At 42.2% G+C, this 26,443-nt stretch overlaps 5 protein-coding genes across 7 annotated transcripts in view; 2 read left to right on the top strand and 3 right to left on the bottom strand.

Moving 5' to 3' along the window:
* The window catches only part of LOC135171037 (acetylcholine receptor subunit alpha-like 1), a 58,153-nt gene extending 54,565 nt beyond the window's left edge, over window positions 1-3,588 (bottom strand). Inside the window, exon 1 of the mRNA XM_064137322.1 lies at window positions 2,368-3,588. The gene's annotated coding sequence lies outside the window, so the exon portion shown is untranslated. The remainder of the gene's footprint in view (window positions 1-2,367) is intronic.
* Window positions 3,589-9,234: 5,646 nt separating this feature from the next.
* On the top strand, window positions 9,235-12,355 carry LOC135171038 (acetylcholine receptor subunit alpha-L1). The gene is made up of 7 exons (XM_064137323.1): window positions 9,235-10,028; window positions 10,097-10,141; window positions 10,207-10,316; window positions 10,402-10,582; window positions 10,654-11,341; window positions 11,494-11,714; window positions 11,880-12,355. Exons 1-7 carry the CDS (start codon window positions 9,849-9,851, stop codon window positions 12,102-12,104), a joined length of 1,650 nt encoding a protein of 549 aa, XP_063993393.1. The 5' UTR covers window positions 9,235-9,848; the 3' UTR covers window positions 12,105-12,355.
* Window positions 12,337-17,931, bottom strand: LOC135171039 (lipopolysaccharide-induced tumor necrosis factor-alpha factor homolog). Of its 3 annotated transcripts, none has more exons than XM_064137324.1 (4): window positions 17,415-17,931; window positions 14,845-15,030; window positions 13,110-13,365; window positions 12,337-13,007 (listed from the first exon to the last, which is right to left on the bottom strand). In XM_064137324.1, the coding sequence occupies exons 2-4, from the start codon at window positions 15,026-15,028 to the stop codon at window positions 12,869-12,871; spliced, it is 579 nt and encodes a 192-aa protein (XP_063993394.1). In that variant the 5' UTR covers window positions 15,029-15,030; window positions 17,415-17,931; the 3' UTR covers window positions 12,337-12,868. The 3 variants fall into 3 exon arrangements, with proteins under 3 accessions (XP_063993394.1, XP_063993397.1, XP_063993396.1); XM_064137327.1 differs by having other exon boundaries at window positions 17,686-17,931; XM_064137326.1 differs by lacking the exon at window positions 17,415-17,931 and adding an exon at window positions 17,014-17,372.
* A 367-nt stretch (window positions 17,932-18,298) lies between these two features.
* Window positions 18,299-22,496, bottom strand: LOC135170793 (neprilysin-2-like). Its single transcript, XM_064136850.1, has 9 exons — window positions 22,354-22,496; window positions 21,344-21,495; window positions 21,034-21,069; window positions 20,667-20,912; window positions 20,376-20,587; window positions 20,112-20,264; window positions 19,257-20,034; window positions 18,876-19,126; window positions 18,299-18,767 (listed from the first exon to the last, which is right to left on the bottom strand). The coding sequence occupies exons 2-9, from the start codon at window positions 21,432-21,434 to the stop codon at window positions 18,429-18,431; spliced, it is 2,106 nt and encodes a 701-aa protein (XP_063992920.1). The 5' UTR covers window positions 21,435-21,495; window positions 22,354-22,496; the 3' UTR covers window positions 18,299-18,428.
* Window positions 22,497-23,461: 965 nt separating this feature from the next.
* On the top strand, window positions 23,462-26,416 carry LOC135171059 (kinesin-like protein costa). The gene is made up of 2 exons (XM_064137349.1): window positions 23,462-23,617; window positions 23,837-26,416. Exons 1-2 carry the CDS (start codon window positions 23,577-23,579, stop codon window positions 26,310-26,312), a joined length of 2,517 nt encoding a protein of 838 aa, XP_063993419.1. The 5' UTR covers window positions 23,462-23,576; the 3' UTR covers window positions 26,313-26,416.
* Window positions 26,417-26,443: the final 27 nt, after the last annotated feature.

Genomic DNA, 26,443 nt, shown 5'->3' with positions numbered 1-26,443 from the left:
TGCGAGAGTATGCGGGAATGACAGGGGGATGGAATCTCGTGTCCAAAACTCCGCTTGCAAGCTTTATACTTTCGCGGAAGGGGAAGCTACACTTGTCATGCGAAGTTGAGGGGTGATTACTCAGCGACACGATACTCCCCAGTTCTGTCACGGAAATATATCTGCGGGTGATGTTGCAACGGGATAGATGGACAGGTCCGGAAGTATATTCAGCGATAGGCCGGACGTGGTTAGGGTGGCTCGACCGGCGAAGGGTCGGCCGACGCTGATGAATTTCGAGAGGATGGCGCGTCAGTCTCTTGAAGACGATATTGGACTTCGATCTTGTGAAGGGGAAATTTCTCAATTAATTTCGTCCTTCAGAGCAATTAAGGGAACATTGAATACTGTCAGGGACTGTTGGCCCATCACCTGCTTCTGCAAGAGAAAAATTTCTCGTCGGAAGAGAATTCATTCCTCCGGAAATGATTTATTTTTCAAGTATTTTCCAAACACCCTGAACCTTTTCTTACAATCTTCAATGAAAAATATGTTTCCAAAGGTTTTTCATAGCTACAGTCATAAATGACCATAAGCACCTTCTCCACAGAATTACCCACATTTTATTCCAATTGCTGTCATATATATATATATATATATATATATATGGCCTCGCGTGACGATCCACTGTCTTCCATAATTCAATTTTCATTATACTCGCATTCAACTGCCCTGAATAAATGAGGACAATCCAAATAACGTAACAGAGGAAAAACTTAGCCCATGGAATCACAATGAGCTCTACTATTACTCGCCACATACTCACATAGTTAAATAACTTGATCTCGGATATTTTCAATTTTTTAAGAATAATACAAGCGCTGAACAGTTAGCTCCACCTGCATTTGGACGACTAAACGCAATTGAAATCCGACCTGCTTGAACAATGTGGGAGCACTACACCTCCCTCCCACTCACGCACATTCAACCTCCTTCCGCGTGGTCGAGATCGATACGAGGAAAAAGGAGAAATTCTATTTTGCGAGGAGAGCCAACTCGCTTTCTATTTCAGCTGTATCTCATCGTTCTGGGAGTAGAGGAGACGCGAATATGGAAGTGGATAAAGCCGCTGGCGAGTCAGACGAGTATTCTTAATCCACTGTCGCTGGGCAGTGGAAACTGCAAGGCCTGGTCAGGCCGAGTGCACGTGTTTAATTTTATTTCCCCTTGCGTTGTGGATTTTCCGCATGTTTATTCATCGGGAAAAATCCTCCCACACTACCTCCGATCTAGTCTCAGCAGAATATTGAGATAAAAAACGCATGCGTGTCGAAATTTATGAGCAAGGCTTTATATATATTTTTTTATATTTCCCCCCCTCGAGGTTGTTACAAATGGATTTGCATTAACGACGCATTCTCTCATCTCCTTTTTTCTCATCCATACCGAATTACTCATTAAAATGTTCAAGAGGTAAATGACACACTTGAGAGTGAAATAACTGGAAGAGCGGTTCGAGCGTGCGTAATGATTTTTTTTTCAGTGGAAGCGTAAAAAATGGAAGTAACGCTGCCGGTACTGGGGGATTTTTCCCCGATGCGGTGATGGATTTTTTTACGTAAAGTCGTAACATGAGATGTCTCACTTCACCATCATGATCCTCGAACCACCAAAACACGAAAAAAGGGAGGAAGTTAGTCTTGGCTTTATGTGACACATTTATTTTTGTCATTAATTACTGAGAGGGGAAATTTTTAGTTAAAAATTCTAGTACGAGTACTGAAAGAAAATTTCAATCCGTCGGTAGCGATAAAATCCATGTAGTAGTCAATATAATCAATGCAATTTTCCGTAAACGATTGACCGATCGATCAAACAATATTTTCCGATAATGATCTGATACTAGCACTAGCGAAAAACTAATGAGAATTTAAAACAAACGTGGGTACCAGCGTCACGGCGAAATAAAATGCCAGCATGAATAATTTCGGTGCAACGTAGGAGTACTAAATTAATTACACGTGAAAGTGAAAATATTCGAGTTCAGTCAGACGCTACTAATTAACGTGGCTCTGATGAAAAGAGGAAAGAATTATTATTCCATCAATTAACACGGAATATCCGGAAACATTCCAGTGATATATTGAAGGAGAGTAGTTAGCAGCTCGTTGCAATTAAAAATATCCACCTCAGTTCCATGAAATTGCAAATTCTGAACTTTTCCTTCAAAATCTAATCCACGTTGTGTTAATTGATTTGTACAATAGATAAAATAATAATTTTGTTATGTTGCTCAGATTTGTCGATATTGTTGAGAAATTGGACTTAGTGATGAGTCAAGGTATCTTGATTTTACAGATATATTTTAAAAAGTCAGGAATTACTCACGTTGCGTTGCCGGCGGGTGGGCACATTGCCCAGGGGCGTCGATGAGAGTGTAGGGACGAGCTACCGGACGCCGGGTAGCCTATATTGAATGCAGGATGACGCGTCACTGGGTGAACGTGGCTCACGCCGTTTAACGGTCCCAACAATATCACTCCTCGGCAATCGTCTCAACATCCCAGCGACGACTTCCTGCACACCAAGCACGTCTCCCCCACTGTCACAATGAAGCCCCTCAAATATTGCTAAATGGCCCTCACCAACTGACTGAATAAATCCTCTAACTGCCGAACGATAAACGATATCTTCACCCTCGATACAACATCCACCAGTCCAAACTGGTCTGTGTCACGGCTACCAGAGTATCTCCTCAAACAATCCGGTGTCCACCCGGTCATCCGCGTTCACCACTCTCAATCCACATATCCTCACACTTCCAACTCCCATCGACATACCCACATCCCACCACCCCCCCATCAAAATAACCACTAACGTCATCATCACCGTGCCAAACAATCCTCCAGAATCCATGAATCGCGATCAGTTCCATGACGGCCAATTCACTCACAAATCGAGCCATGCCCCCATGTTTATACCTCTAATTGGCTAGAAAAAATGGGCAAAAACCCTGACGGCTAAGCCCACCCCCAGACTAGCCAGTACGTATTCGGGACAGCAACACTCCCGGCTCGATAGCCCACCGCTCATATTCCAAGGTGCCTTTAAATATTGCGGAAAGGTGAAAAAATAATCCCTTCACATCACCAAAGTGCCTCTCCCGTTGCCGTAATCAATGTTCAACAGATCAGCCGTCAATTCCAAAAAAAATTCCAGCCCATCCCATCCCCCCACAAGCCTTTCACAATCCCCCAAACATCCACTGACTCTGGCAAAAAAAAATCACTCCATCTCCGCAATTCATCAACAGCCCCCCGACCCCAAACACTGACCGGAAAACTTTGAAAAATAAACATAAATTAATCCCCCACCAAATCTACCTAGTATTCAAACGATCAAACAGTGCCGTACGTTGAACACAAGTGTGCATTATCAACCAACGCGAAACCAGGGGCACTCCCTGGACATCGCGCTCACCGCACCAGAGTACCGCACCACGGCCGCCCACCTTAGTACTGACGCTGCCCGTTTATACGAGGGGGTGTTGTACTGCTGCTGCTGCTGCTGCTGCTGTGTGCCTTATGCCCCCCCCCTCCTCCCTCCTCCCTCTTCCATGTATGCGTTACGATGAGACGAAGAGCGTGGCAGGGGGGGGGGAGAATAAAGTCGGAAGAGAGAGAGAGGGAGAGAGTGGGTGCGCGCCTGCCCCGGGAGCCAATACCAACCCATGTGCGAATCGGCGCTTTCACCCCTGCGCCCTCGGCCCCCCTCCCCGCGCTCCCTAAACTCTCTGTCTGCTCTCTTTTATGGAAACGACGGCTCCGGAAATGCCCGAGTTGATACGAATTTTGGCGACAGCCACACCGGCCGAAAACACCATGTGGCAGCACCTTCACGAATTTCTTGAAGTGTTAGGTGCAAACTAGGCTGTGATAGGGTTTTGGTTTGTTTGGAATTTTTCCTTTTGTTTTTGTCGAGTATTACTTCTGGGATGATGTGCAGAGGTGAAAATCATTGGTAGAGTTTAGGGACGGGGAAGGGAGGGATAGGGCGCGCCATGTGGAAAGCCGGCGTAGCCCCGCCCGCCCCCAACCCCTCGTTTACACTCCCCTCGCGCCCCGCGGTGCGCACCGTAGGGTGCTATCTAACGCTAAAACCAGCGCGCCCAGTCGATACCGACACTGGTGGGTGGTGCGGGGTCGAGTCGTCAGAGGGCGCTCATCGGTGAGCAGCAAAGGTAAATGGGTTTTCTGATGCGAGAGAAAACGAAGATACTGGAGACGGTGGCTTCTCGAAAGGGGTGGATTAACTGATGGCTACATTGGGGTGGTTTTTCGGGTGAAAGGACGGTGGAGCGGATTTTTAAGGATCGCTAGGAGTTGGATTGAGGTTTGGGGTATTCCTGGGGAAGATGCAGTGACTGGTGTCTTGGAGACTCGTCGATTTTGGAAAGTAGATGGTGAGAGGGCTAATGGTTCGGGTGGAGGACTTACTGGGCTAGGTCTGAACGACGTCTGAAGACTATAAGTCATTTGGCAGCTCAATTAATTTAAAGCAATTCATGTTTTCCTAAAAAAAAATGTTTCTTCACCTACATCGCCCATTATGCCACCCGACGTTGAATTTTCTTCGTCCCTTTATTTAGAAAATTTGTTGATAGTGTAGCTTCTCCACTAGGTATGGGTTATCGACTAACGGGTCGTCTGAAGCCAAGTGACAAATTGCCCCTGTTTTCCACAACGAGAGAGAGAGAGAGAGAGAGAAAGACAGACAGGGTGAATACGAGGGAGAGCCGATGAAGGTTGGTGGATGGTGAAGTGGGGAGAAGGAAACTTAAGGCTGTTACCACGATGAGATTGGCCCCTTAGAGAAAACCCCATTAATTTTCAAACCTTCACGTGCTCTCATTCTGTCTCTTTCGTCTTCTTTCATCTCCTCTGTAGCTTCTCGCATGAGAGTAAAAAAAATCCTGTCCCTCTCTATTCACCCTATTTCCACTCACCCCAGGTCGATTAATCGAATCGATAATGCGAGATTACGTTCTTAACTCTTAACTGATCCCGAAGACACACAACGGGTTGAACAGTTTGTCTCAGTGGCAGTTCTGTGAAACTGAGAGAGATTTTTTTTTTTTGTTGAATTGTGTGCGGTTGTAGAAGGTGTCTGAAAGGTTTAAAGATCAGTCAGATATATATTTTTCAAATGGATTTCAGTCTAAAATTGACAGAGGGGCTTTCACTGAGAAATCTATGAGTGAAATGTCAGCATCGGATTTTGTGAAGTCAAGTCACAGCAGCGATTATTGTCCCAATGGGTAAGACAAGCTCGAGTGATATAGTTCCTGAAATAGTCATCAACAGCAACAACAAGCTTTAATGAGATTTGAGCTTATCTTATGCGAGGAAATGGAGACGGCAGAATGACTCGAGTTTTCCCTGTGTCAGTGGTATATTCGCTTGAGCTATATTTGCGCCTCTGCGGTACGTCGACCCCGCCCTTTGTCGACGCAGACTTCATTCGATCTGTCTCGTCATAATGTTAGTTAATTGCAATATTTCAGATTGAGTTATGTGAAGTAGAAAATTTCTCAGTCAATGAAAAATTGATAAAATGATCAAGTGGATTTGGAGCAATAATTTAGGGCTATGAATTGACAAAACTACGAGGTGATAATATTAATTGAATACATGATTTTTGCTATTGTAATTGAATTGCTCAACATAATCCTGTTAATTCTGAGGGGGAGAGGTGTATGAGGTGAATTTGCATTTATGCTCATGGAAAACAAATTGAGGGCTTAGAGATACTCGGCAATGCATGAGCTTCCACACCACCCTGAAATATTTTAAGCTCACCGAAATTTCCTAGGAGCTTTTTCGGAAGTGATTCCACGGGGCTGATGGGAAAGTAAAAGGGAGAATGGTGGATGGTCTCCGGGGTGTCGTATCTCACGTTCCATAGCGTCGTCACTCACCTGGATCATCCGCTCGAGAGTTGCGATCTTTTTCGTAAATGCAAGAAGTGGAAGCGCCGACACTTCCGGTCTCTCGAGGTAAACGAAGAAGGAATGACGTAATTTCATGCGGAGACTGAGAAATTAGATGTCGCAGAGGGCAAGCTATCGGAGACATCCCCTGGGCCATAGGAGAAACATGGCGGAAAACTCTTTGAATTTGAGCGTATTTTTTTCTTCCGAATGATGGTACTGTTATTCAAATTTAATTTTTCCATTTTTACATTAGATGGAACAAAAATCAATCAATGACGTGAACTTTTCCGTTACACGTTCTAAAATTATTGACCTCTCGCACTAGTGTAATATAAAAACAAGTGGTATAAATACCGTTGGTTACCGCGCACCGATCCAATATCGAGGGATTAATTGAGCTACAGCTCATTGACAAATCTCCATGAGAGTTTCATTAATTGATGAAAAAAAAAAAGAAAAACTGAATAAATAAATTGGTTCAATTAATTGAATTACCGATAAAAACTGTCAGCGTCAAGTACTCTCTTATCGTTTAAAAAATGAAGGCTGATACAATTCCAATTATCGAATCGGACAAGATCACGTAGTCGGATGAAAAATGCGGTGATGTCGCAGTAGGATTACACGTACTTGTTGGAAATCGATTGGCCCTATCCCATTTACTCCTCCAAGTTTTATGTGCTCTGTAGTAGGATATCAAAACACCTCTCATATAGAGAAGAGAAGGTATGAAGGAAGTACATGATCATAAAATAAGTCTCTCTTGTTTTTTCTCCTTCATTCGGTAGTTTCTCGGCACGCACGAACGGCCATCGACGGAAATAAATGGCACCAAAGGCGAATTAACATATTTCTTATCCATGAAGTCCATAGACATCAGGATGGAAGAATTTTTTTTACCGGAAAAACCGCTGTTGAATACTATTCATGATTTTTGGCCGAAATTTTCACAGTATTGTATTTCTACTGAAAGTATCAGAAATTCCATAATGGAGAGTTGAGAATTTAATTGGAAATTTAATGACAGCTGTAATTACATATAGAGCATTGCAATAGCTGAATAAAAAAAGAGGAAAGCCTCGTCAAATAAAGGTCCTTTTCGGGGATATTAGAAATTTATGGAAATTTCATTATGAATTCTGGAATTTAAATTAAGAAACGCTGTTTGCCAATAGAAGGTTAGGTTTAAAGCTTATAGTATGTGCCACACCCAGGACTATACAGACTCCTCATGCATTTGCATGGCTTTTGCGTGAAGGATTTGCACGTGAAGCGCTTTCAAAGTGGGGGTCCACCATCCAAAGGATTCCACAAGAAATCCTATTTCCTTGTAAATCCGTTCTCCATCAGTTTCATCATATTTATTTCGTCCTTTATTTGTAAATTGAAAGTTTTTAATTCAAAAACATCGCACTACTTGAAAAATGAATTACTCTCGAACGACTGCCTTGACTTAAGAATAATTGATGGGAAAGCAATAGTTTGGTAGACTGAATCCTCGTTTCTAGGGTGGAATGTCAAGTATACGAGAAACTCGGCAATAATCTCTCACCACTGTCAAATTGCACGTAGAACACGATATATTTATACTTGAGGAATGTGTACATACGTTCCGAATATCAGCGATATAGAGTCGAAATATTCGATTCATGGCATGGAGCACAGTGTGTCCGAAAACGAAATTCCGAGAATGCCTTGTTATAGTTAACATTCCAGCCGAGTATGTCTACGAGTCGTTGATTGGCTTTCAATGTCGCGGTTACGAATGTTCCATGGTGCTACGAGAGAATCCGAGAGTTCTTCATGTCTCAACTATCGTACATGAGGCTTTATTTTGAATATTAACATTTGAACCATTATTATTGATGAAAGCTTGTGCGAAATTATGAAAACCTTTTCACGAAAAAGGTGGTTTGAACGAATGCATCCTGGTCTCAATCTACACTCAAAGTTCCTCGAATGTTCTTGAATAGCCCTTATTGCATCTCCTAATTCTACATCTGTCCAAGTCTATAAAATATAAGCTGTATTTTATCAACAAATCATTCCCCCCAATTAAATTTTTAACAATCACATTTGTAGCTGCGCATTATTATCTCTCAAATAATATGACACCAGTCCAATCTTCACAAAAAATACATCCCTCAACGTAAAATAAATGCTGTCCCATTAATTTTTATAATTCTCCATTCTCACTAAAATTATCCCACCGCTGTTTGCACGTTGGCTCTCCATTGTATTCATTCCACCCGACACTCTTTTATTCTTTTATTTTCATTACTCTGGAAAAACTGCAAATGAGAGACGACAAACATGCGAAAGATAAAAAAAAATAACACATATGAAAAACAAATAATAATTTCACCCGAGTCCGTATTCAACGAAAAGTCATAAATTCCATCTGGTTTAGAAAAGGGAGGGGCAGAGGTCAGGAGTTGTTGCCACTAGACAAGTAGCATCCTGGAGCATTAGCGTCGGGGCACTGCTGTTTTCACCTGTGAGTGCACATTCAAGAAGCCCACGGGTATTATGCCATGCAAGAAAAAAATTGTGTGGCCTCAGAAAGGGGGGAAAGTTGTGTGGGGGCACCATACGCCACGAGTAATGGTAATGTTCCCACACAATTTAGGAGAAACGAAACGAAAAAATAAAGTATGCTTACAGAATGTGTCAGACGTGCGTGCGCATTTTCTTCCAATGCATTATGTTTCGTATTGGAAGGGGTGGAGGAGGAGGAGGAAGAGGGCAGTTACCCCGAACTAAAAGTGTGGTCAGACGGAGACTCTTGTCCGGGAGGGAGGCTCTCCGTCGTCGGCACCCGGCGACGCCAAAATAATTCATTTTCACCCCCTGACTCTTGCTCTTCTCTCGTGGTGCCTCAATACGCGCCAAAAAATCTTTTTCAAGCTCTTAATGATGTCCCACACTGTTGGAAATTTTTGTCCATTTAAAAGAAGCGAAAAAATTCCTGAATTTATCGTGCAGTCAGTTTCTAAAATTTGCAATGTCCAGTCGTCCTAATTATTGGTATTTGCAAACAAATCTTCACATAGGTCACCAGTAAATGGGGCAATGGCTCCAGTAGAAAGGTGAAGAATGCATAAAGCATTGAAAATATATACATATAACCCGAGACGTAGCCCCTGGACCCACGATCGGAGTCTGCGCGTGCATGGAAAACAGAAACAGTGAAAATACGCAGGCGTCTATCGATCATTCCCCCACTGAGTGGGAGAGGGTGAGTCTGGAGGGCTGGCGCGTCACCCTCACCCATCCTCAGCAGTGGTCCACCGACCGCGCAGCTAGGCTATATCATTTCCGTTTGTGTTTATCAGCGTTTTATCCCCAATGCGTTAGAAAATCACCTGAATGACCCTGGCATCACCCGAAAACGAGACACAAGTACTGCGGATGATTGTTGGACCTGTTCATGATAGAGGAGATAAGCTCTTGTGATGAGAGTTGCGTGCAAGTGTGGAGATCCTACTACCGGAAAAAGGAATAGTCACTAGTGCCAATTATCCCCCCTCTCCCCCAATAAGTGAAATCAATGTTATTTTTATCACAAGTCAGAAAATAATTGCCAAGAAATCGTGATCGAGCAACAGGTCTGGTGGAACACGACGTAGCCAGTGCCGACGGGTGAAGATATCGTCAATAGGACCAAAATATCATGCAGAAAGCACACTGAATTCAATTTCATTTGAATAATAGATAGAATTTCGATGAGTGAACAACATCAAGGGGTTTATCATTTTATGCTGAGGATATCCATTCAATTTTAAATAGTGAAAGTTGTGCGCATCGCATTCACTCAGGGGAGTATTGTCTTGCTTGTTGATTGAAAAAACAAACACTGAGTGAAAACCGTGGAATCATGAAGATTAAATTGTTAGTTCTGATGGGAGTTGTCAGCATTGGCTGGGGTAATCCCGATGCGAAGAGACTTTATGATGATCTTCTATCAAATTATAATAGGCTCATTAGACCTGTCTCAAACAATACTGATATTGTTGTGGTCAAATTGGGGTTGAGGCTCTCACAACTCATTGATCTGGTAGGCTTTGGATTATTTTATCTTGATCATTATTCAATCCTCCACTGAAATGTTTTTCTTGCTTTCAGAATTTGAAGGACCAAATTCTTACGACTAACGTCTGGCTTGATCATGTAAGCATGTTACTGATATTTTTCCATCATATTACCTCTTACCTCTTGTACCTTCATGATTTAAGGAATGGGAGGACCACAAGTTCCGCTGGGATCCCTCAGAATACGGCGGAGTCACTGAACTCTACGTCCCAAGCGAGCACATATGGCTCCCTGACATTGTCCTCTATAACAAGTGAGTTAAATCTCAATTACAAATGAAAATCCACAAAGTTCTGATTTGTAACGAGATTACTTTAATTGTATCATGACTCACCAAGTGCGGACGGTGAATATGGAATAACGACGATGACAAAAGCCGTTCTGCATCATACTGGACGAGTGTTGTGGACACCACCAGCAATCTTCAAGTCGTCTTGCGAAATTGATGTCCGCTACTTTCCATTTGACCAGCAGACATGCTTCATGAAGTTCGGCTCATGGACCTACGACGGCTTCCAGGTAATATTCTGAAGCTCACGTGTGACTGGCCTTCGAATTTGGTAAAACCATTATGTCCAACCGTTTTTCAGATCGACTTGAAGCACATCAATCAAAAAGGTGGCAACAAAGTGGATGTTGGAATAGATCTGGCAGAATATTATCCGAGTGTCGAGTGGGATATCCTAGGCGTTCCAGCTGAACGACACGAGAAGTTCTATCCCTGTTGTTTGCAACCCTACCCCGACATCTTCTTCAACATCTCTCTCCGTCGGAAAACTCTCTTCTACACAGTCAATCTCATAATCCCCTGTGTTAGTATCTCGTGGCTATCGATTCTGGCTTTCTACCTTCCAGCCGATTCCGGGGAGAAAATCGCCCTCTGCATCAACATTCTTCTCTCCCAAACAATGTTCTTCCTTCTCATTTCCGAGATTATACCTTCAACATCGTTGGCACTGCCTCTTCTCGGCAAATACCTTCTGTTTACCATGGTGCTAGTGGGATTATCTGTTGTTGTTACTATTATAATATTAAACGTTCATTACCGAAAGCCGAGTACTCACAAAATGGCCCCATGGATCAGAAAGATATTCATACGAAGATTACCCAAGTTGTTGCTGATGAGGGTGCCTGATGATTTGCTCAATGATCTTGCCGCTCATAAAATATATGGAAGGGGTAAACCAGGGAAGAAAACGAAATTTGAAGATGCTATATCAGCGGCCATGAGATCACCCTCGGTCATGAGCTCACCAGAGTCTGTCCGGCATCGACCAGGTGAGCCCGATCATCTTTATGTTTATTATAACACCAGACGTATTTCTAAAAGATACATGAACTTGATGACTCCATTACGAGCAACAAAATGATGGCGAATCTTAAGTTTGTCATCATCGTTCAACCACCAGAATAACAATTTTTATTGACAGGATGCAATGGACTACATCAGACCTCAGCAACTAACCGATTTCTAGGGAGTCTTGAGCAGGGGATGGGTGGATACAATGGGCTTCCTACGGTTATGTCGGGACTTGACGAATCTATGAGCGACGTCGCTCCAAAGAAGAAATATCCTTTCGAGTTGGAGAAGGCGTTACATAATGTCATGTTCATACAACATCACATCCAGCGACAGGATGAATTCAATGCGGTGAGCATCAAATAGAAATTGTTCTCTTGAGAAGGATTGAAATTTAATTGTACGAGCACAGACAAGTGTGCAATGAATTTTCATTCACATTTTTCCGTGTTTATACAGAAAAATTTTCACCCCAATATCCCTAAATTAAAACCCATTGCCCATATCCTGTTCCAGGAGGATCAAGATTGGGGCTTTGTTGCAATGGTTTTAGATCGTCTATTTCTCTGGATTTTCGCGATAGCATCAATAGCCGGTACATTTGCCATTCTTTGTGATGCACCAGCTCTGTACGATACTACGAAACCCATCGACACAAAATTCTCGTCGGTGTTGCAGCAGCAATTTCTCCCCCATAATCCAAACTTATTTAAAAATGTAGTACCGGACGCCGTAGTCTAGTGCTAAAAGTTAACGATAAATCCGAATAATGACGCAATCTCTGCAGTATTACTCGTTGAACTGCGTCTGAGAAATTTTTTGACTTTATATAAATCACCAGTCGTTACTTAGGTCTTAAGAGATGATTCAGTCGATTCCATTGACATTTGAGAATTCATTGAGGATGATTAATTGTGAGTCGATATTGATATTGCGATTTTATCTTGTAAGGAAGAAATAAACTGGCGTCAAATTTTTTCATCGAAAATATATTACTGATGTTTATTTATTGGACTTTACGTACAGTCATTACATTTCTCCGGCCATATGGAATATCTATCGAACAGATATTACTCTTTACACATTCAATATTGATGAATGAATGGAGAGGATGAGGTTTAAATATCATTGGACAATTTTTTGAAATTCTTTCCTCAAAGTCTCTCGATGAGACGCAGTATAAATCATAGTCTTCAGTTGTATTCGAACTAAAATAACTCCCTTCGATAACATTTCTGAGGAATTGGTTCTTTTTGAAAGAAGAACTTTCCAGTAAACAAACAAACTCTAATAATAATTAAAGTCTCTTTAAAAAATAGAAATTATTCGAAATGATAAAAGAGCTTGAGTTTCCCCTCTTTTGCTTCGTTCGCGCGACGTAGCTGCAACAGTTGATCGCCCTCAACGTAAATCCTGATCACACCTCGCCGATATCATAATCCGCATGAAAATTGTCGGGGCGTATCGGCGCTCATTATTGAGTTAATTTCCTGAGCACGGAAATTTCAAACTCTCACCGCCATGAGCCTTCTCGAGGGCTCGAAGCCTTTCCAAGTACCGATGTACATCTTACATCGGGGGCAAAAATGATGAACTTTCATGAAGGCAGTCATACAATAGGGCAAACATGAGCACAGACAACATCTGAAATGATCAAATAAAAATTAGACTTTTTTTTTTGAGAAAAATTACCGCTCGAATGCTCTAACCGTGCCAAATTATAAAATATTGCTGTTGAAAAATTACCCAAAAATACAAAGAATGAGGCAACAGGCGTGAGCTATAGGCTGATGATCCGAAACAGTGGACGTCTTTATATCAGCTATACAGGAGGGACACTGCATCTTCACAGGTCCTGGGCCTAATACGTACGACCCGGGGCCCCGGATCACCCTCACCTCCGAGGTAATTGGGTACGAGGGAGGGGCTGAGTAAAGTGTATCGTACCCATCGGTAGTATCGGGCTGATGGGGCCTGGGCATGTGCACTGTGGGCTGAGCATCTGGCAATCAAGACAAGGAACGTTGATAGGTAAAAACATTAATTTTCTGTCGTTTATATAATGATTTTTAATTCATAAATATCGAAAGCTCTTGACAATTCTTCCGGAAATATCGAAAAACCTAGGAGTATTGAATTCCAGCTCCACTCATTAGTGGTTTCAATGTCATTGGATGGGGATTTTTACGACGTGACTACCCAGTTTGACTTCACACTCCCACCAAGTTGTTATTTAAATTTACGACTCGCGTTCGAGGGCAACAATGGGCATGAAAAAAATATCCCACGATATCCATTCTTGACACCCTAGTTCCACACTTTTGTATGGTTTTTATGGGACACTGGGGGTTGTAAAAAAAATTCAAGTGCTTGAGGAAGTCGATTTGATCACCGGTAGCAGTGGAGGAAGCGCATTCAAGGACAGTAACCGAGGGATGAAAGTCGTAAACTATGATGCAACAATTCTTTTGTTTTGTGGATACTCACCAGCGAGAGCTGGATTTTGAGCTGAATGGTTTTTCATTGGTCACTTTATTAATTAGCCTGGATTTCTGTTTGCTCAATCCAAGAAATGATGCTCTTGCCAATTAAACAGCAACAAAAAATTAATGGAAAAAATATTATCTGAGCATTATAAATATATTTAACAAGCACGAGTGATCGATATCCATAAAACGAGATAGTGCATGAAAAAAAAAAACATCAAGAGAGCTGTCGGTCATCACTGACGGAGGCGAAGAGTTCAATATCGCTTGAATGAAGATAACTAGCTTTATCTCCAGTGCGATACGTCATACGGAAACAGTCATATAGAGAGAGACTCATGTGTGACAGGTCCATGTCACTGATTTTTAAGCACGATAAAACCAATGCAGAGTATCTGTATTGTGAGATTTTTTTCATCCATCTGTGTTTACGTGTATATGTGTAATGATCTCTCATTGAAGCGAAATATATAATGGAATTGATTTTATGGGGATTTTGGGGAACGACGAAACTTTCATTGCTCATGAGCTAGATTATTTGACACATCGAAAGTGCGACATTATGTGATTGAGTTGTTCTCGAATAGGTGAATCAATGCCAATTTGATTCGACAAACTGGGCATTATAAACCAAGATCGTAAATCGCAGGTAATGAGGTGCGTTTTACGAGTGTGGAATATCAAGCGATGATTTGCTGCATGTCAGAGCTCTCGTTATTCATGAATTGTTGATTTTTGTCCATCAATTTTATTACAGGGGGATGGCTATATTGTTTCAACCCTAGAAATTCACTACGGTTTTATTCATGTTGGCCCATAAGTTTGACAGGCCATTGGTGAAAGTGGGATGCAGTCCGACCCTCTTGTTATCCTCAAATTTCGCTGAGAAAAATATTTTAACATGAAAAAAGTATTTGTGGTATTGTCAGCTGAAACAGAAACTCATCCCAAAGAATTATGGAAGAAAAATATTGAATTGATAAGCAAACACTTACACGGAGTAGACACGGATACCCTAGAATTACTCTGCAGATATGGTGTGGCATTGATCGATGGATTTGTCATTCCCATCGACTGGGCAATGGCTTCCTCATAAGATGGTGGAAGTGCTGTGGGAGAGGGTGGTGGTGCCGTTGGCGCTGGTTGTGATGTTGACATTGTCGATTGATTCTTTTCCATTTCTGTAGAATTCGTAAACAAGAAAGTTTTACAATTTCCAAGGAAAATTGAAAAACTAATTTATTCCTGAATTTTTATTCAATCTTCATGCTGGTGTTATCAGCTGATTATATATTTTAAAAATCCGGTGGTTGTGGAATTTTATTTCTGGTAAAAAATATTTTTGGAATAATATTCGCTCAAAATGAAGACACAACATCAACTATTTTTAATTTCAAAGGCCGTTTCGGTATTATCAGAAGGAGGAAAAAATATGACACGAAAGTTTCTAGAGGATTCGATAACACGCAGGCACGAAAAATCATTATACCGTGATCGCATTGCGGTTTTTACAAAAAAAGCCACAATAAGAAACTTTGATAAGAAACTTGACGATAAGAAACTTGGAGTTCATCTGGCAATAAAAAGTGTCATTGAATATTTATTAATTTTGTATCAGTCGAGATAGCTGCGGCTGTGCTGACTGAGCATGAAAATACATTCAATATACTCAGAGATGAAGATTCCAAGCCAATCAATCACTAATATTTCTCGTCACCTTGACATCACATCATAAAATTAATTTTTCATAATTGAAGGCAAAATCGTTAACGTATAATTTCACTACCTCCTTGATATTTGAGTATTAGATACTAATAATGTGGTAAAAAATGGAATAAAATTTCTCTTGAAGGGAACAAAAGGGGAAATATCATGATCATTTGAACATCACAGCTGTGACCTACGACAAATACACACGCTATCAGACTCTGATAAGGCTTGTATTGACAGGAGAGAATATGTAAGTATACTTTCGTTGTTTATATGAATGCAATGAAGAATAACTTTTTTCCGAAATTGATAAAAATGGATGGGTTTTTGCCATTTTTAAACCGTCCGGTGTAACGTGTTCGCATGGACTTGGATTGCCTCAAGCCTCGAGTCATCAAACTCCTTGCAAGGCAGTGCAAGTACCGGCTTAATACCACTTAACCACGAAACATAACGAGTTGTGAATGACACGACTGAGCGGTGAGTCAATGTGAAAAAAAAATAACGCACACAGACACCATCCATTACCGGTAAATCAGAGCCAGCATGGGCCCCCATTGGCATACACGGACGCCACTTGCGTCACTCCAAAAGTTGAATGCGAATAGAAAGCCAGCACCGATAGTTATGTAATTATCGGTTAAGGTGCTCTGTCATTTCAAGTGGCTTTTCAAAAACTCAACGAGTCGCTTATTGAAACACCTTCAATTTTTTCACTATTGTCCTCGTTTATGGTGAATTAAACACACTCTGTCCTATTATCTTGGGAGGTCAGTCTTAATTGAAGGTTTCAGTCTTCTTTTTATTTGCAGGAGTAGTGTCAGCAATATTCCCTACTACATTGAGGATAATTCCACTTTTTTAAAGGATATTTCGATTTTTTTTGGTCCATCTGTTCGCATGTGATTAAAATTTAATGAAAAATTTATACGATTGATGAGAACATTCGATAAATAAACATCCCTCAATGGAGAAAATTTATCAGCGAAAACTCCTAATTTGCCGTCACAAGTTAAAAATAGTACCGACAGTCAGCAAGAGCATTACCTTCTATTTATGGAAAATGAGAAATGTAATGACGAACCCAAGCAGTTATTTGATACTAACAATCAAGAGAGATCTCAGTAGCTTCGACAATGCTCTTTACCTATTTCACCGTCAGATCGGCAATCGCGAAGGCTTGACGTTGACGTTTGTAACGGACGCCTGTCATTGTAACAGCCCCGTCATTCACTTTTTTTTATCCACGAGAAAAATAATATGTACGCAGACGAATGCGTGACGCAGTCGCCATTGGAAATGATGTATTTTTCAATTTTCTTAACATTCACGGCTAGAATACTCTCTGCAGAGAAAATAGCGGATAATCAGGCAATCTGGCACGCACCCATGTGACATCAATGCGCAAACATGTGATTTCAATGTTGTGATTTTTATTTAATGAAAACTTTCACCTAATTGAAGGGTCAAGAGATCTGTATTCTCCTCTTCCAATTATTAATTGAGAAATACGCGCGCAGGAGACGATGAATCGTTGAACTCTGAATTCACAAGAAATATGCCAGCATATGATGATCAGTCAAAAATCAACAGACACAAATGTTTAGATTGTTTCCTCACATTAGACGTGCCATCCGTTCCATCGGATAACCCCCAGACACCAACCCTTATATCCGCCCCTGACCAGGACCGACACCGAACCACCCCAACCACTCAATTCCTCTAATTTCTACCCCAAAGCCCAAGAAGCCTTCCATATACCTATAATTCTCCCTGAAAATCAATAATTCAGTCACGAAACACCCATGACATTGAGATGAAAAAAAATCCACCTGTGCACCTCAACCCTTATTACCTGGAGTATTGATCAGTCAAGTTCACACTATTTGTCCCCGGTTCACCGACGAATGCGAGTCAATGTACTTGCTGGTATTTTGCTGACTAGTTGAATCCATAAGAAATAAAATCGAATGCGGAAATTGAGTTATTACTCAGCGAGTGGTGTTGCATCACACTGGAAAGAATGGAAACTAAACGGAAGAGGCCCCCGGGGCGATGGATTAACAGTGAAAGCGAGAGTTCGGGGCCCGAGTCGAGAAATAAATGTATTATGGAACCAACTCTACCTCCCGATTTCACTCGCTCGTACTCCGACAATATTCACCGTTTTATTATCATCGCAACGATTAATTTATTCATAACTGATTTTGCTTTCATTAACTGGCAACGATTTTACATCGTTTGCCCTTATATAAAAAAGAAAATCACTTGACGAATTACGCACTGGTAATATATTTACGGCAAGGACACGCGGGAAGAGAGACACGTCTTGTCTGAGTCGACCCACGTGCGCGACTGACACGACTGACACATTAGCGAAATGCTAGCGCGACGAGGTGGGGATAACGAAACCTTTATATCCGATGATCTACGATATGGTGACCTTCCATTTGATTTTTTCATCAATGCCCCGTGACTTGCAATTTCTAGAAAGTCTTTAATGATCAATTTAGCGCATTGTGTATAAATCGATGCAGCGGGAACCTCTGCGCGCGCATTCATTTTGGAGGGAAAGTTATAAAGCGACCATTTTGTTGACGTTCTTTTGGAATTATATTCACCCGCCCGGGGTTGGGAGCAGGTGAAATAATAAATGAGAAGGCATTAGACCGGTGTCATGATTATGAAACGTTCATGCACTTTTATGAACCAACAAAAAATATTTTTTTACAAAGCATATTTCAAGTTTAGAAATAAATAAATAAATAAATAAATAAATAAATAACTTGATGATTTATTTTATATTGATGAAAGCGCGCAATCGTAACGAGAGAATGAATTGTGTACTGCAATAATATTAACTGAAAAATCACCAGATTGTGCATTTCTTCTCGGGATTCATTCCGGAACCCAAGGGACATTTGAAATCCTCAGCGAACGCTGGAATGTTGGACAGTGTTCCTAAGATACGAAATTCAGCGGGACTCCGTCCGCCCTCGGTAATTTGAAGCTCGAGTCTCCTCGGGCTCTGGATTGTGCATAAAGTGTTGGCTGCACTGATCCAGAACATTTGTCGCGGGGTATAAGGGAGTCCCGGGAGCATTTTCTCATCGCCATTGCGCGCTGACCAGTCGTCGTAAGCCAAATACGCCGCATTGAAGCCGCCGTTGTCTGCGATATTTTCTATTTGAGTATCCGTCCCATTCAACTGCAAGCGGAAAAGGGAAATAATATCTTTTTTATTTATTCCGCGAGAAAAATGTTTTGCGGCATCCTGCTAAATGAAAAATTAATTTTCCCTGATACGTTTGCTTACGTTTAATTCAACTTCGTTGACGAAGTAATTGTCATACTGATCGACAACGCATTGAGATTTTCCCAAAAAGCTTTCCATGGTAGATGGTCTCCACCAATCAGCTCGATTTCCCTCTCCATCAAACCATCGCCCATTAACGTCAAATCCATGAGCGATTTCGTGACCGATTGTACTCCCAATGGCACCGTAGCTCAAGTACCTCGGGAGGCCATCGCCAATGAACATATCCTGAAGACTACCAGCCGTAACATCTACATATTTTTTTTTTTGACAAACAAAAATCCATTGTGAGAGAAAGTTCCCTATTCTAAGATGAAGCGGATTTCATGAACTGACATTAAACAGTATTAATCTTCTCCCCTAACCACTTGGATCACTCACCAATAAGATTCAGAGTCGGATGATAAGTGATATTCACTCGCGCCACATTGCCATATGTAGTCCAATCGTTTTTATCGAAAGGTTTCCCCAATTTACCCAACGAATTCTGCGCATCAAACAGAGAAATATTAAGGATTCCCTGTAGGTAATCCTGATCGCTCAATTCCAAATTCCTATAATACTCTTCCAATTTACTGCTATAAAGCAGCTCATCAGGATAGGCGATGTGACTAGTCATGGAGGCGCCTTTTTGGCGGGCCCTATATCTGGTTATCTCGTCCATCCAGTCGAGCCTCCCAAGGAACCGATGGAACTGTCTGCTGATGTCATCCACCATCTCAGTGGCATTCCTCTTGACTCTCTCGTCGAAGTAGTTTCTAACATAAACGGCTCCTAGACTCAGTGGGAGTTTCTGTGAGACCACTTTCATGCATTCCTTCCATCTCGGTTCTCTCTCCGTTTTTCCCGTCCACCATTGAAGCTCCCGCTCTTTCATTTGGTCATTCATATAAGCTAATGAGGATTCCACCACTCGCCACATTACGTAATTGGCTTGAACTCTTTTAGGTGTTCGCTCCATTAATTCCTCCAAGCTTTTGATATACGAAGCCCCCTTCCGGATGATGACCTCGCAATTTCCGACTCGCACTGAGGGGGGAAGCAGGCGGCTAAAGTACTCCTTCCAGGGAATGCTTGGGTACAAGTCGACGAGGTCGGAGATGGTCGTAGGGGCGTATGAGAATTGAGAATAACGATCTGCCTCGTTTAGCTGTACCAACTGAATAATTAAACGTCATGAGTGTTAGAATGATACGCGGAAATAAAAATACATCGCTACTGAATTTTCGAACGCACACTGTAGATTTCAGCTTCGAAATCCAAGAGCCTGCGCATCTCAACTATGGCTAGGTCTCGTTTAGCTCCAAGCATTACAGCAATATCCACCATGTAATTGGGTTTATCGAAGGATAGGGCTTCCAGGGGGACCTTCAGGGCGGCTTTATCCAACTGAAAGGGAGAATAAATGTCAAAGGATGAAAGAACAGCTGCTATATAGCGAGAAAAAAGGAAGATCGAGTCTGATGATAAAGAAAATATGCCGAATCAACATCAACGCACATAGATTACATATTTAACGTTGTTCTTCCAATCTGGCTCGATGGTAACGCGGAGAAAGTAGTCGAACGGATAACCTCGTTCCCGCACTTTGTACGTTGATTCAATCCAGTCGAAAGGGGTCTCATCCCACTGGTCTCCCTCCAGCACCGGCCATCCTCCGAGTTCTGTTAGGTCATCGAGAAGTTTTTTGGAACTCTGGGCTTGAATTGCAGCTGAAAATTACCAATGATATTTCGAAAGTTACTGGCTGCAGTTCACCATCAGAAATGGCTTCCTAAAATCATCACTCACTCATGTTCATGCATGATCTATACAAATTCTTGGCCAGTTTTAGTGACTTAAGTTCCATGGGAGTACTTGGCTCCTCGATATTAAATCGCAATTCTTCCAGGATTTTATCGCGGATGATAGATAACGTATCAACTTCCCCTTTCGCATCTGGGGTTGAGGTATTTGTCAAAAATCCACCACAGGCAAATCTGTAGAAGTTGTCGCAGGGCCGAACATCAGAATCCATTTTTTTCAGAATCTCGGAGGCTAAAAATAAGGAACTACAGGTTGAATCATTCGAAAATCAATTCGTTCAAAAATTCTATCGGATATTTTGGAGCTCCTCTTCAAGCTCTGAGAAATTAATACCTTTAGTTGATTGACTTACCAGCACGATGACAAATTGGAGTGCTGCAGAAATCATCTAAAATTTAAATAATTTTACTGTGTATTAATTAAATAGCGTAGAAAGCTCTCCCATTTTTTCTCCTGATTTTTACCCTAGTTTTATTCCTGATATTCTTTATTTTATTCTCGGAACGCGGAGAGAAATATCCGGTAGAAATAATCATAACAGTTCTATACAATTTTGCGTAACCACATTCCATTCCGGAACTAAGGAGAAGATGGCAATTTCATTGGCATATTTCTCTCCATGCAGTTTCGAGTGAAATAAATGCTAGCAAAAAGGGACGCACTGATCGTCGTATTATTCTTATCATTCATCGTGAGGATCGCTGGCAGGATATACATGGCAATTACTAGGGCAATACAAAGAAGAATTGCCATCAGCAACAAAAGTAAAAGCCCACGCACCAGGAGGCTTTTGCGTCCCCACCATGTTGAATTGCTGCAAGTAAAAGCAAAATATCAACTCGGACCCAAATAGTATTTTTCAATGAAAATTTCTATTGAATTCTCCACTACGAACATATTCTCATGGATATTTTCAGAACGGCATTTTCCAGAGTTTAATGATTGGGTGATTAAGTAATCCGGGTCACGCTTTCATTACGGACGTCAAAGAATAATCGAAAAGATATCGATTTACAGATACTTTCGGCAGTGGTGGATCGGTTACTACTTGCTAAGTGGAAAGTAATTGAAGACCTAAATGATTCTTTCTCCTTAATGTTGACAGACATGATATTAAAGTGACATTTAGCCGAGGTGAATAAAAATTAATTTAAGTGAATGAAGATGGAATGAGCTTTTCTTTGACGGAAAAATTCAGACTGCCCAAATTCTATTTTCTCCGTGGAAAAATCCAGAATCTGGCGCCTGTTCGCATCCACACAATAATTTAATTTTGCTACTCTCGTTTTTTGGGAGTGTTTGATTGGTATCTAGCCACTTCCGGCGGTGAATTCATTAGTTCTTTCTTTATCCCCGAGGCCTGTTAATGAATTTATCAATTGGAAAGTTTAATTCGGTTGGAATTAGGCCGAGTTTCTGGGTTAATTGCCTAGTAATTACCAATTTGAATAAATCTTGGATGTCTTTGAAGGAACGGGGATGCTGAAGCTTCCCAATTATTTCTAATCAACCCCAGGATCACAAAATCATTCAGTGGTACTAACAATACAAATGTTCCGGCATAACCGTTTTCCCTTAATACATTGCTCCCCGATAATTATCAATAGCAGAAAAAAATATGAACACCAGAAAATGAATTGAATTAATGTAAAAGAGAAAATAATGTGATTACCGATATTGTTGGAATTTGTCCACAACAACCTTTTTCGTTTTCCTCAGCGAGGGAAATCGATCTTGAAGGAATGGCACTTCGATCTCCGGCACACGCTCGCAGACCTCCGTATCACGCCAAGAGATAGCCTGGCTATCGTCATCCTGGCACTGAGGACAATTCTCTGTGAAGAGACCCCCAATTCCCCTGCTACCAGAAGAACCACGAAAAGCCAATCCATAAAATGATAAAACGACGGTATTTCCATAAATGAAATGTACTTACTTGGTCGGCATGGGTTCGACTGGCTCGTATCAAAGAAACCCAATAATATTCAAGAAGGAATAGTTAATAACGATTTTTACATGAAAAATTTATACGGATTTCCGAATGAACGAAGATAATCCGCTGAGATTTGGATAAATCGGATTAGAACATCATCGTAAAACTGAAGTGGCACCAGAACTCAGCCCGTCTATTTAAGATAGCCCCTCTCGCTTCTCCGCTTGTCATTTTATTATTTTATCCATTAATTTTCCTTCGTTGATATCGTGGACTGATACCTTAATGATTCATTATGACCCGAGGATGGCCATATAGTGAGGGAAAAAAGGTATTTTTTTCGCCTCCTCGGACTGTCCTTGGTTTCATTCACTATTTTTAAATGAACCGGCGAATTTTCGGGCCGTTCATTCAGCCGCACTTAAGGTATGATTTAAAGAGGTATTGTCAAAGATTATAGGGAAGATTCCTAACCAGAACATTTTAAAATCGATTTTTTCGTTTTTCGCATTTGTCTCGGCTCCTAGGCCTCCTAGAGCAAAAAGGGCTGGAATTTGAAATTAGCCGCAGGGGTGGGGGGGTGGAGGGGTGGCCTCTCTTACCGCCGGGGTTAGTACTAACATTGGCGTATATCTGTACGTTAGTCTATCCCCTTTACCAAAACAGTATATAAGTACCTCGAAACGCCATTCATGGCGCAGCGTATCTGTAAATTGCGACGTCTGTGTGCTGCAGGCGAAACCCGCCCAGTACACAGCGCCGCGCACGACCTCCCGAAGGACTTGTACACTGTTTTGGCAAAGAGGCTAGACTCACGCACCGGCGCAGTTCAATGTGAGTACTGCCCCCAGCTGTGAGAGGCGCCACCGTCGCTTCTGGCGGCTGGCTGGTTGAGCTCCTTTGGGGCAGACGCTGTCTGGCTGCTGTGTTAATTCATAATATACACATGGAGTAGTAAATAGATGCTCAATGAGATCATAGTGAGCTCTGCGAATACCTCCAGGTAAGATCAGTAACAAATAATCTCATCCATCAGCAATGAAAGCTGCCGTTCATAATATGTCCGATATTTAGCAATGTACCAATGTTTTTTTAAAAGGGGCATCACTGGACCATTATTGAGTGCAAAAGCTGTCAACCTTGTTATAACTAGTATTTATAGAGGCCAGCTAGAGCCAATAATGTAATTCACCGTAATTAACCAAAAAATGTCCCCTTCCAGTGTTGTTTCCCAGTCTGTGCTCAAAATGATGCACTACAACTCCTGGATTCCGTCGGCAAGTCCGCTGGACAACCATCGCATGTACAGCCAGTACCTCGAGGCATCCTACCGTGCGCGCCTTCCTAACCAGGAGGATGACAGCGAGCAAACAGGTGACGAGACCCACGACACGTTGACCTCAGCGACCTCTGGGGATCGCAGTCCTAGCGCCGATATATTTCGTCTGGAGTTCGCTGCTACCCAGTGGTCTAAACTGGTCTCCAACGCGGAGGGGCTCTTCAGTAAGCTCGTCGCCAGCGACATTCTCCCCCACAACGAGCAGGACCAGATAAAGCAGTGGCTCTGCCTCAAGCAGGAGTACGAGGAGTGCATAACGAGCGACGACACAGCGAGCATTCCCGGCTACCCGGAGAACTCACGACGGTCGCTGGAGCGAATTGAAGAGGTAACGGAGACAGACGAGAGGACAGATGACTCCGAGCCGCGTATGGAGTTCCACACGTCGGATGGAAGTAGCGAAAGTGACACAGAAATGTCAGAGGATGACGACCAGAGTGAAGGTGACTCTGACAATCCGGACTTCCTGGAGAAACTGGACGAGTGCATGAACAAGCTCAAGATGGAGACTGACAGATTGATAGATGCCATTGACGACGGATTTCAGGAGAAGGGACTAACGATAATCTCAGCAAATGCTCATCCGGTAAACAACAACAACGATTACGTGCCACTGATAAAGCCAACGCCAATCAGAAACGCCAACTCCAGACGAAACTCGATGCTGCCAGGATCAGAGATGTGTAACGAAGTGATAGCTTTCAACGGGGCCTTTAAACCCTGCGGAAGAACTTACGACGAGGATCTGGATAATGGACGAGGTTTCAGGGGTGGTAACGACAATCAAGAGGATTTAGATAACTCCCAGGACCTGCTCCTGGAGCCGCTGAAGAGTTACGAAATGCCCGAGCCGATGAAGACCCTGAAGACGTTGACGTTGAACAATGAGGCTAAACAGACACAGGTGAAGAAGATCCAATCGGACCTGGACGGGGCCCAGAGGAGGATTGGTGAACTGGAGACGACCATCAAGATCAAGGAGAAGTTTATTGCGGATATGATAAAAAATTCGGAGGCGAGGACAAGTGCGAAGCAGAAATTCCAGAGGAAGAGGTCCAAGCTTGAGGAGCAGTACTACAATACGAGAACGCAATTGGCCCATGCGGAGAATTCCCTGTACAGGGACGACGAGAAGACAACTCACAGGAGAGAGATTGAGTTGTATAAAAATATGGCGATACATTACGAGCAGAGGTTACGAGACATCGAGATGATGAAACAGATTGCCGGCGACTCGGCGAAGAAGGTGCTGGAGTTGGAGAGCTCTTTGAACTCGTCCAAGAAGCAGATGGAGAAAATGAAGAAGCAATTGAGGAAGGAGGAGGTGAGGAAGAGTCAGCTGGAAGACGAGGTGGCTGAGGATCAGAAGAAAATTCGCGAGCTCGAGGAGAAGTACAATCTCACTGCTTCCAAGCTGAAGGAGATGCAGTCGGAGAGCGAGGACGAGAGGATGAGTGCGAGGTGCAGGGGAGAGGACAAGAAGCAAGATATGTTGGACGTTAGAATATCGCATTTAGATCACATACTTAAGGAAAAATCAATGGATTTGGAGAGGGCTGATGATGTGGACTCGAAGGCAGCGTTGAGAATTGAGATTGAAAACCTCAGGAAGACGAAGGAACGCCTTTCCGAAGAGAAGTGCAATCTTGATTCCAAGCTCAAAGAGAACACCTTGAGCACTTTTGAAGAAAGGAAGAGGCTAGAGTGTGGGGAAGCTATTGAGGTCGTTGATGTCATGATTGAGCAGAAGAACGAAAAGATATGTGGGAGAAAGTGCTTCGATGTTAAAAACTGCAAGAGGGAGGACATGGAAATGGTACTCATGAGGCAACTGTCTATGCTAAGTCTCGATGAAATTGTTAAATTGTTTACGAAGTATTTTAATAAGGTCATCGATCTCAAGGAGGCAGGACGAAGTTTGGAGATGCAACTTAACGACGCTGAAGCGAGAATTCAATCATTAGATATTAGAAATCGTGAACTGAGTAATTCACTCAAACACTCCAAGGTCGAGGCTGAGAGGAGAATGATATTCTTGAGGGAACAACATGAGCAGAAGATGCATATGATGTTCAGGAGTGTTGCTGATGAGACTGGAAGCTCCAGCTATGAGAAACATGATAAGGACTCGGAAATGATCAAGTATAGAAGGGAGAACAAGTTCCTGAAGAAGAGGGTGCAGGATCTAGAGACTCTGTTCAGGGCTTCGGCTATCGCCAGGACCACCAGTCCTCCTAGAATCTCCCAACAGGAGTTCAAACAGATTGGCCCATGCGCTGCTACTACCACTACCAAAGTCACCAGACAGAGGAACAAACTTATTATTCAAAAGACAGACTGCGATAAGAGGAAAAAGTGAAGGGTTTCTGGAATTATCTCTCTAATCATATTCCGAATTTCCTTCTTCTTGTTCCATTTGACACAGAAGAGATCGTGATTAATTGTATAATGTGTTCTTCCTTCTCAATGTCTTCAGCCATTTAACGACGA

The sequence above is a fragment of the Diachasmimorpha longicaudata genome, chromosome 18, assembly GCF_034640455.1.
Source record: "Diachasmimorpha longicaudata isolate KC_UGA_2023 chromosome 18, iyDiaLong2, whole genome shotgun sequence".
Taxonomy (NCBI): domain Eukaryota; kingdom Metazoa; phylum Arthropoda; class Insecta; order Hymenoptera; family Braconidae; genus Diachasmimorpha; species Diachasmimorpha longicaudata.
This window is presented reverse-complemented; position numbering and strand designations above follow the sequence as displayed.

Bases quoted from the DNA above. Each gene is read 5' to 3' on its own strand.
- LOC135171038 (XM_064137323.1), top strand. From the start codon at position 9,849: ATGAAGATTAAATTGTTAGTTCTGATGGGAGTTGTCAGCATTGGCTGG. The intron at 10,142-10,206 runs GTAAGCATGTTA...TCATGATTTAAG, and splicing joins CTAACGTCTGGCTTGATCAT to GAATGGGAGGACCACAAGTT. The intron at 11,715-11,879 runs GTGAGCATCAAA...ATCCTGTTCCAG, and splicing joins GACAGGATGAATTCAATGCG to GAGGATCAAGATTGGGGCTT.
- LOC135171039 (XM_064137324.1), bottom strand. From the start codon at position 15,028: ATGGAAAAGAATCAATCGACAATGTCAACATCACAACCAGCGCCAACG. The intron at 13,366-14,844 runs GTAAGTGTTTGC...CTTGATTGCCAG, and splicing joins GGTATCCGTGTCTACTCCGT to ATGCTCAGCCCACAGTGCAC. The intron at 13,008-13,109 runs GTAATTTTTCAA...TGATCATTTCAG, and splicing joins CTCATTCTTTGTATTTTTGG to ATGTTGTCTGTGCTCATGTT.
- LOC135170793 (XM_064136850.1), bottom strand. From the start codon at position 21,434: ATGGCAATTCTTCTTTGTATTGCCCTAGTAATTGCCATGTATATCCTG. The intron at 19,127-19,256 runs GTGAGTGATCCA...AAAAATATGTAG, and splicing joins TCCGACTCTGAATCTTATTG to ATGTTACGGCTGGTAGTCTT. The intron at 18,768-18,875 runs GTAAGCAAACGT...TTCCGCTTGCAG, and splicing joins TCAACGAAGTTGAATTAAAC to TTGAATGGGACGGATACTCA.
- LOC135171059 (XM_064137349.1), top strand. From the start codon at position 23,577: ATGCTCAATGAGATCATAGTGAGCTCTGCGAATACCTCCAG. The intron at 23,618-23,836 runs GTAAGATCAGTA...GTCCCCTTCCAG, and splicing joins AGCTCTGCGAATACCTCCAG to TGTTGTTTCCCAGTCTGTGC.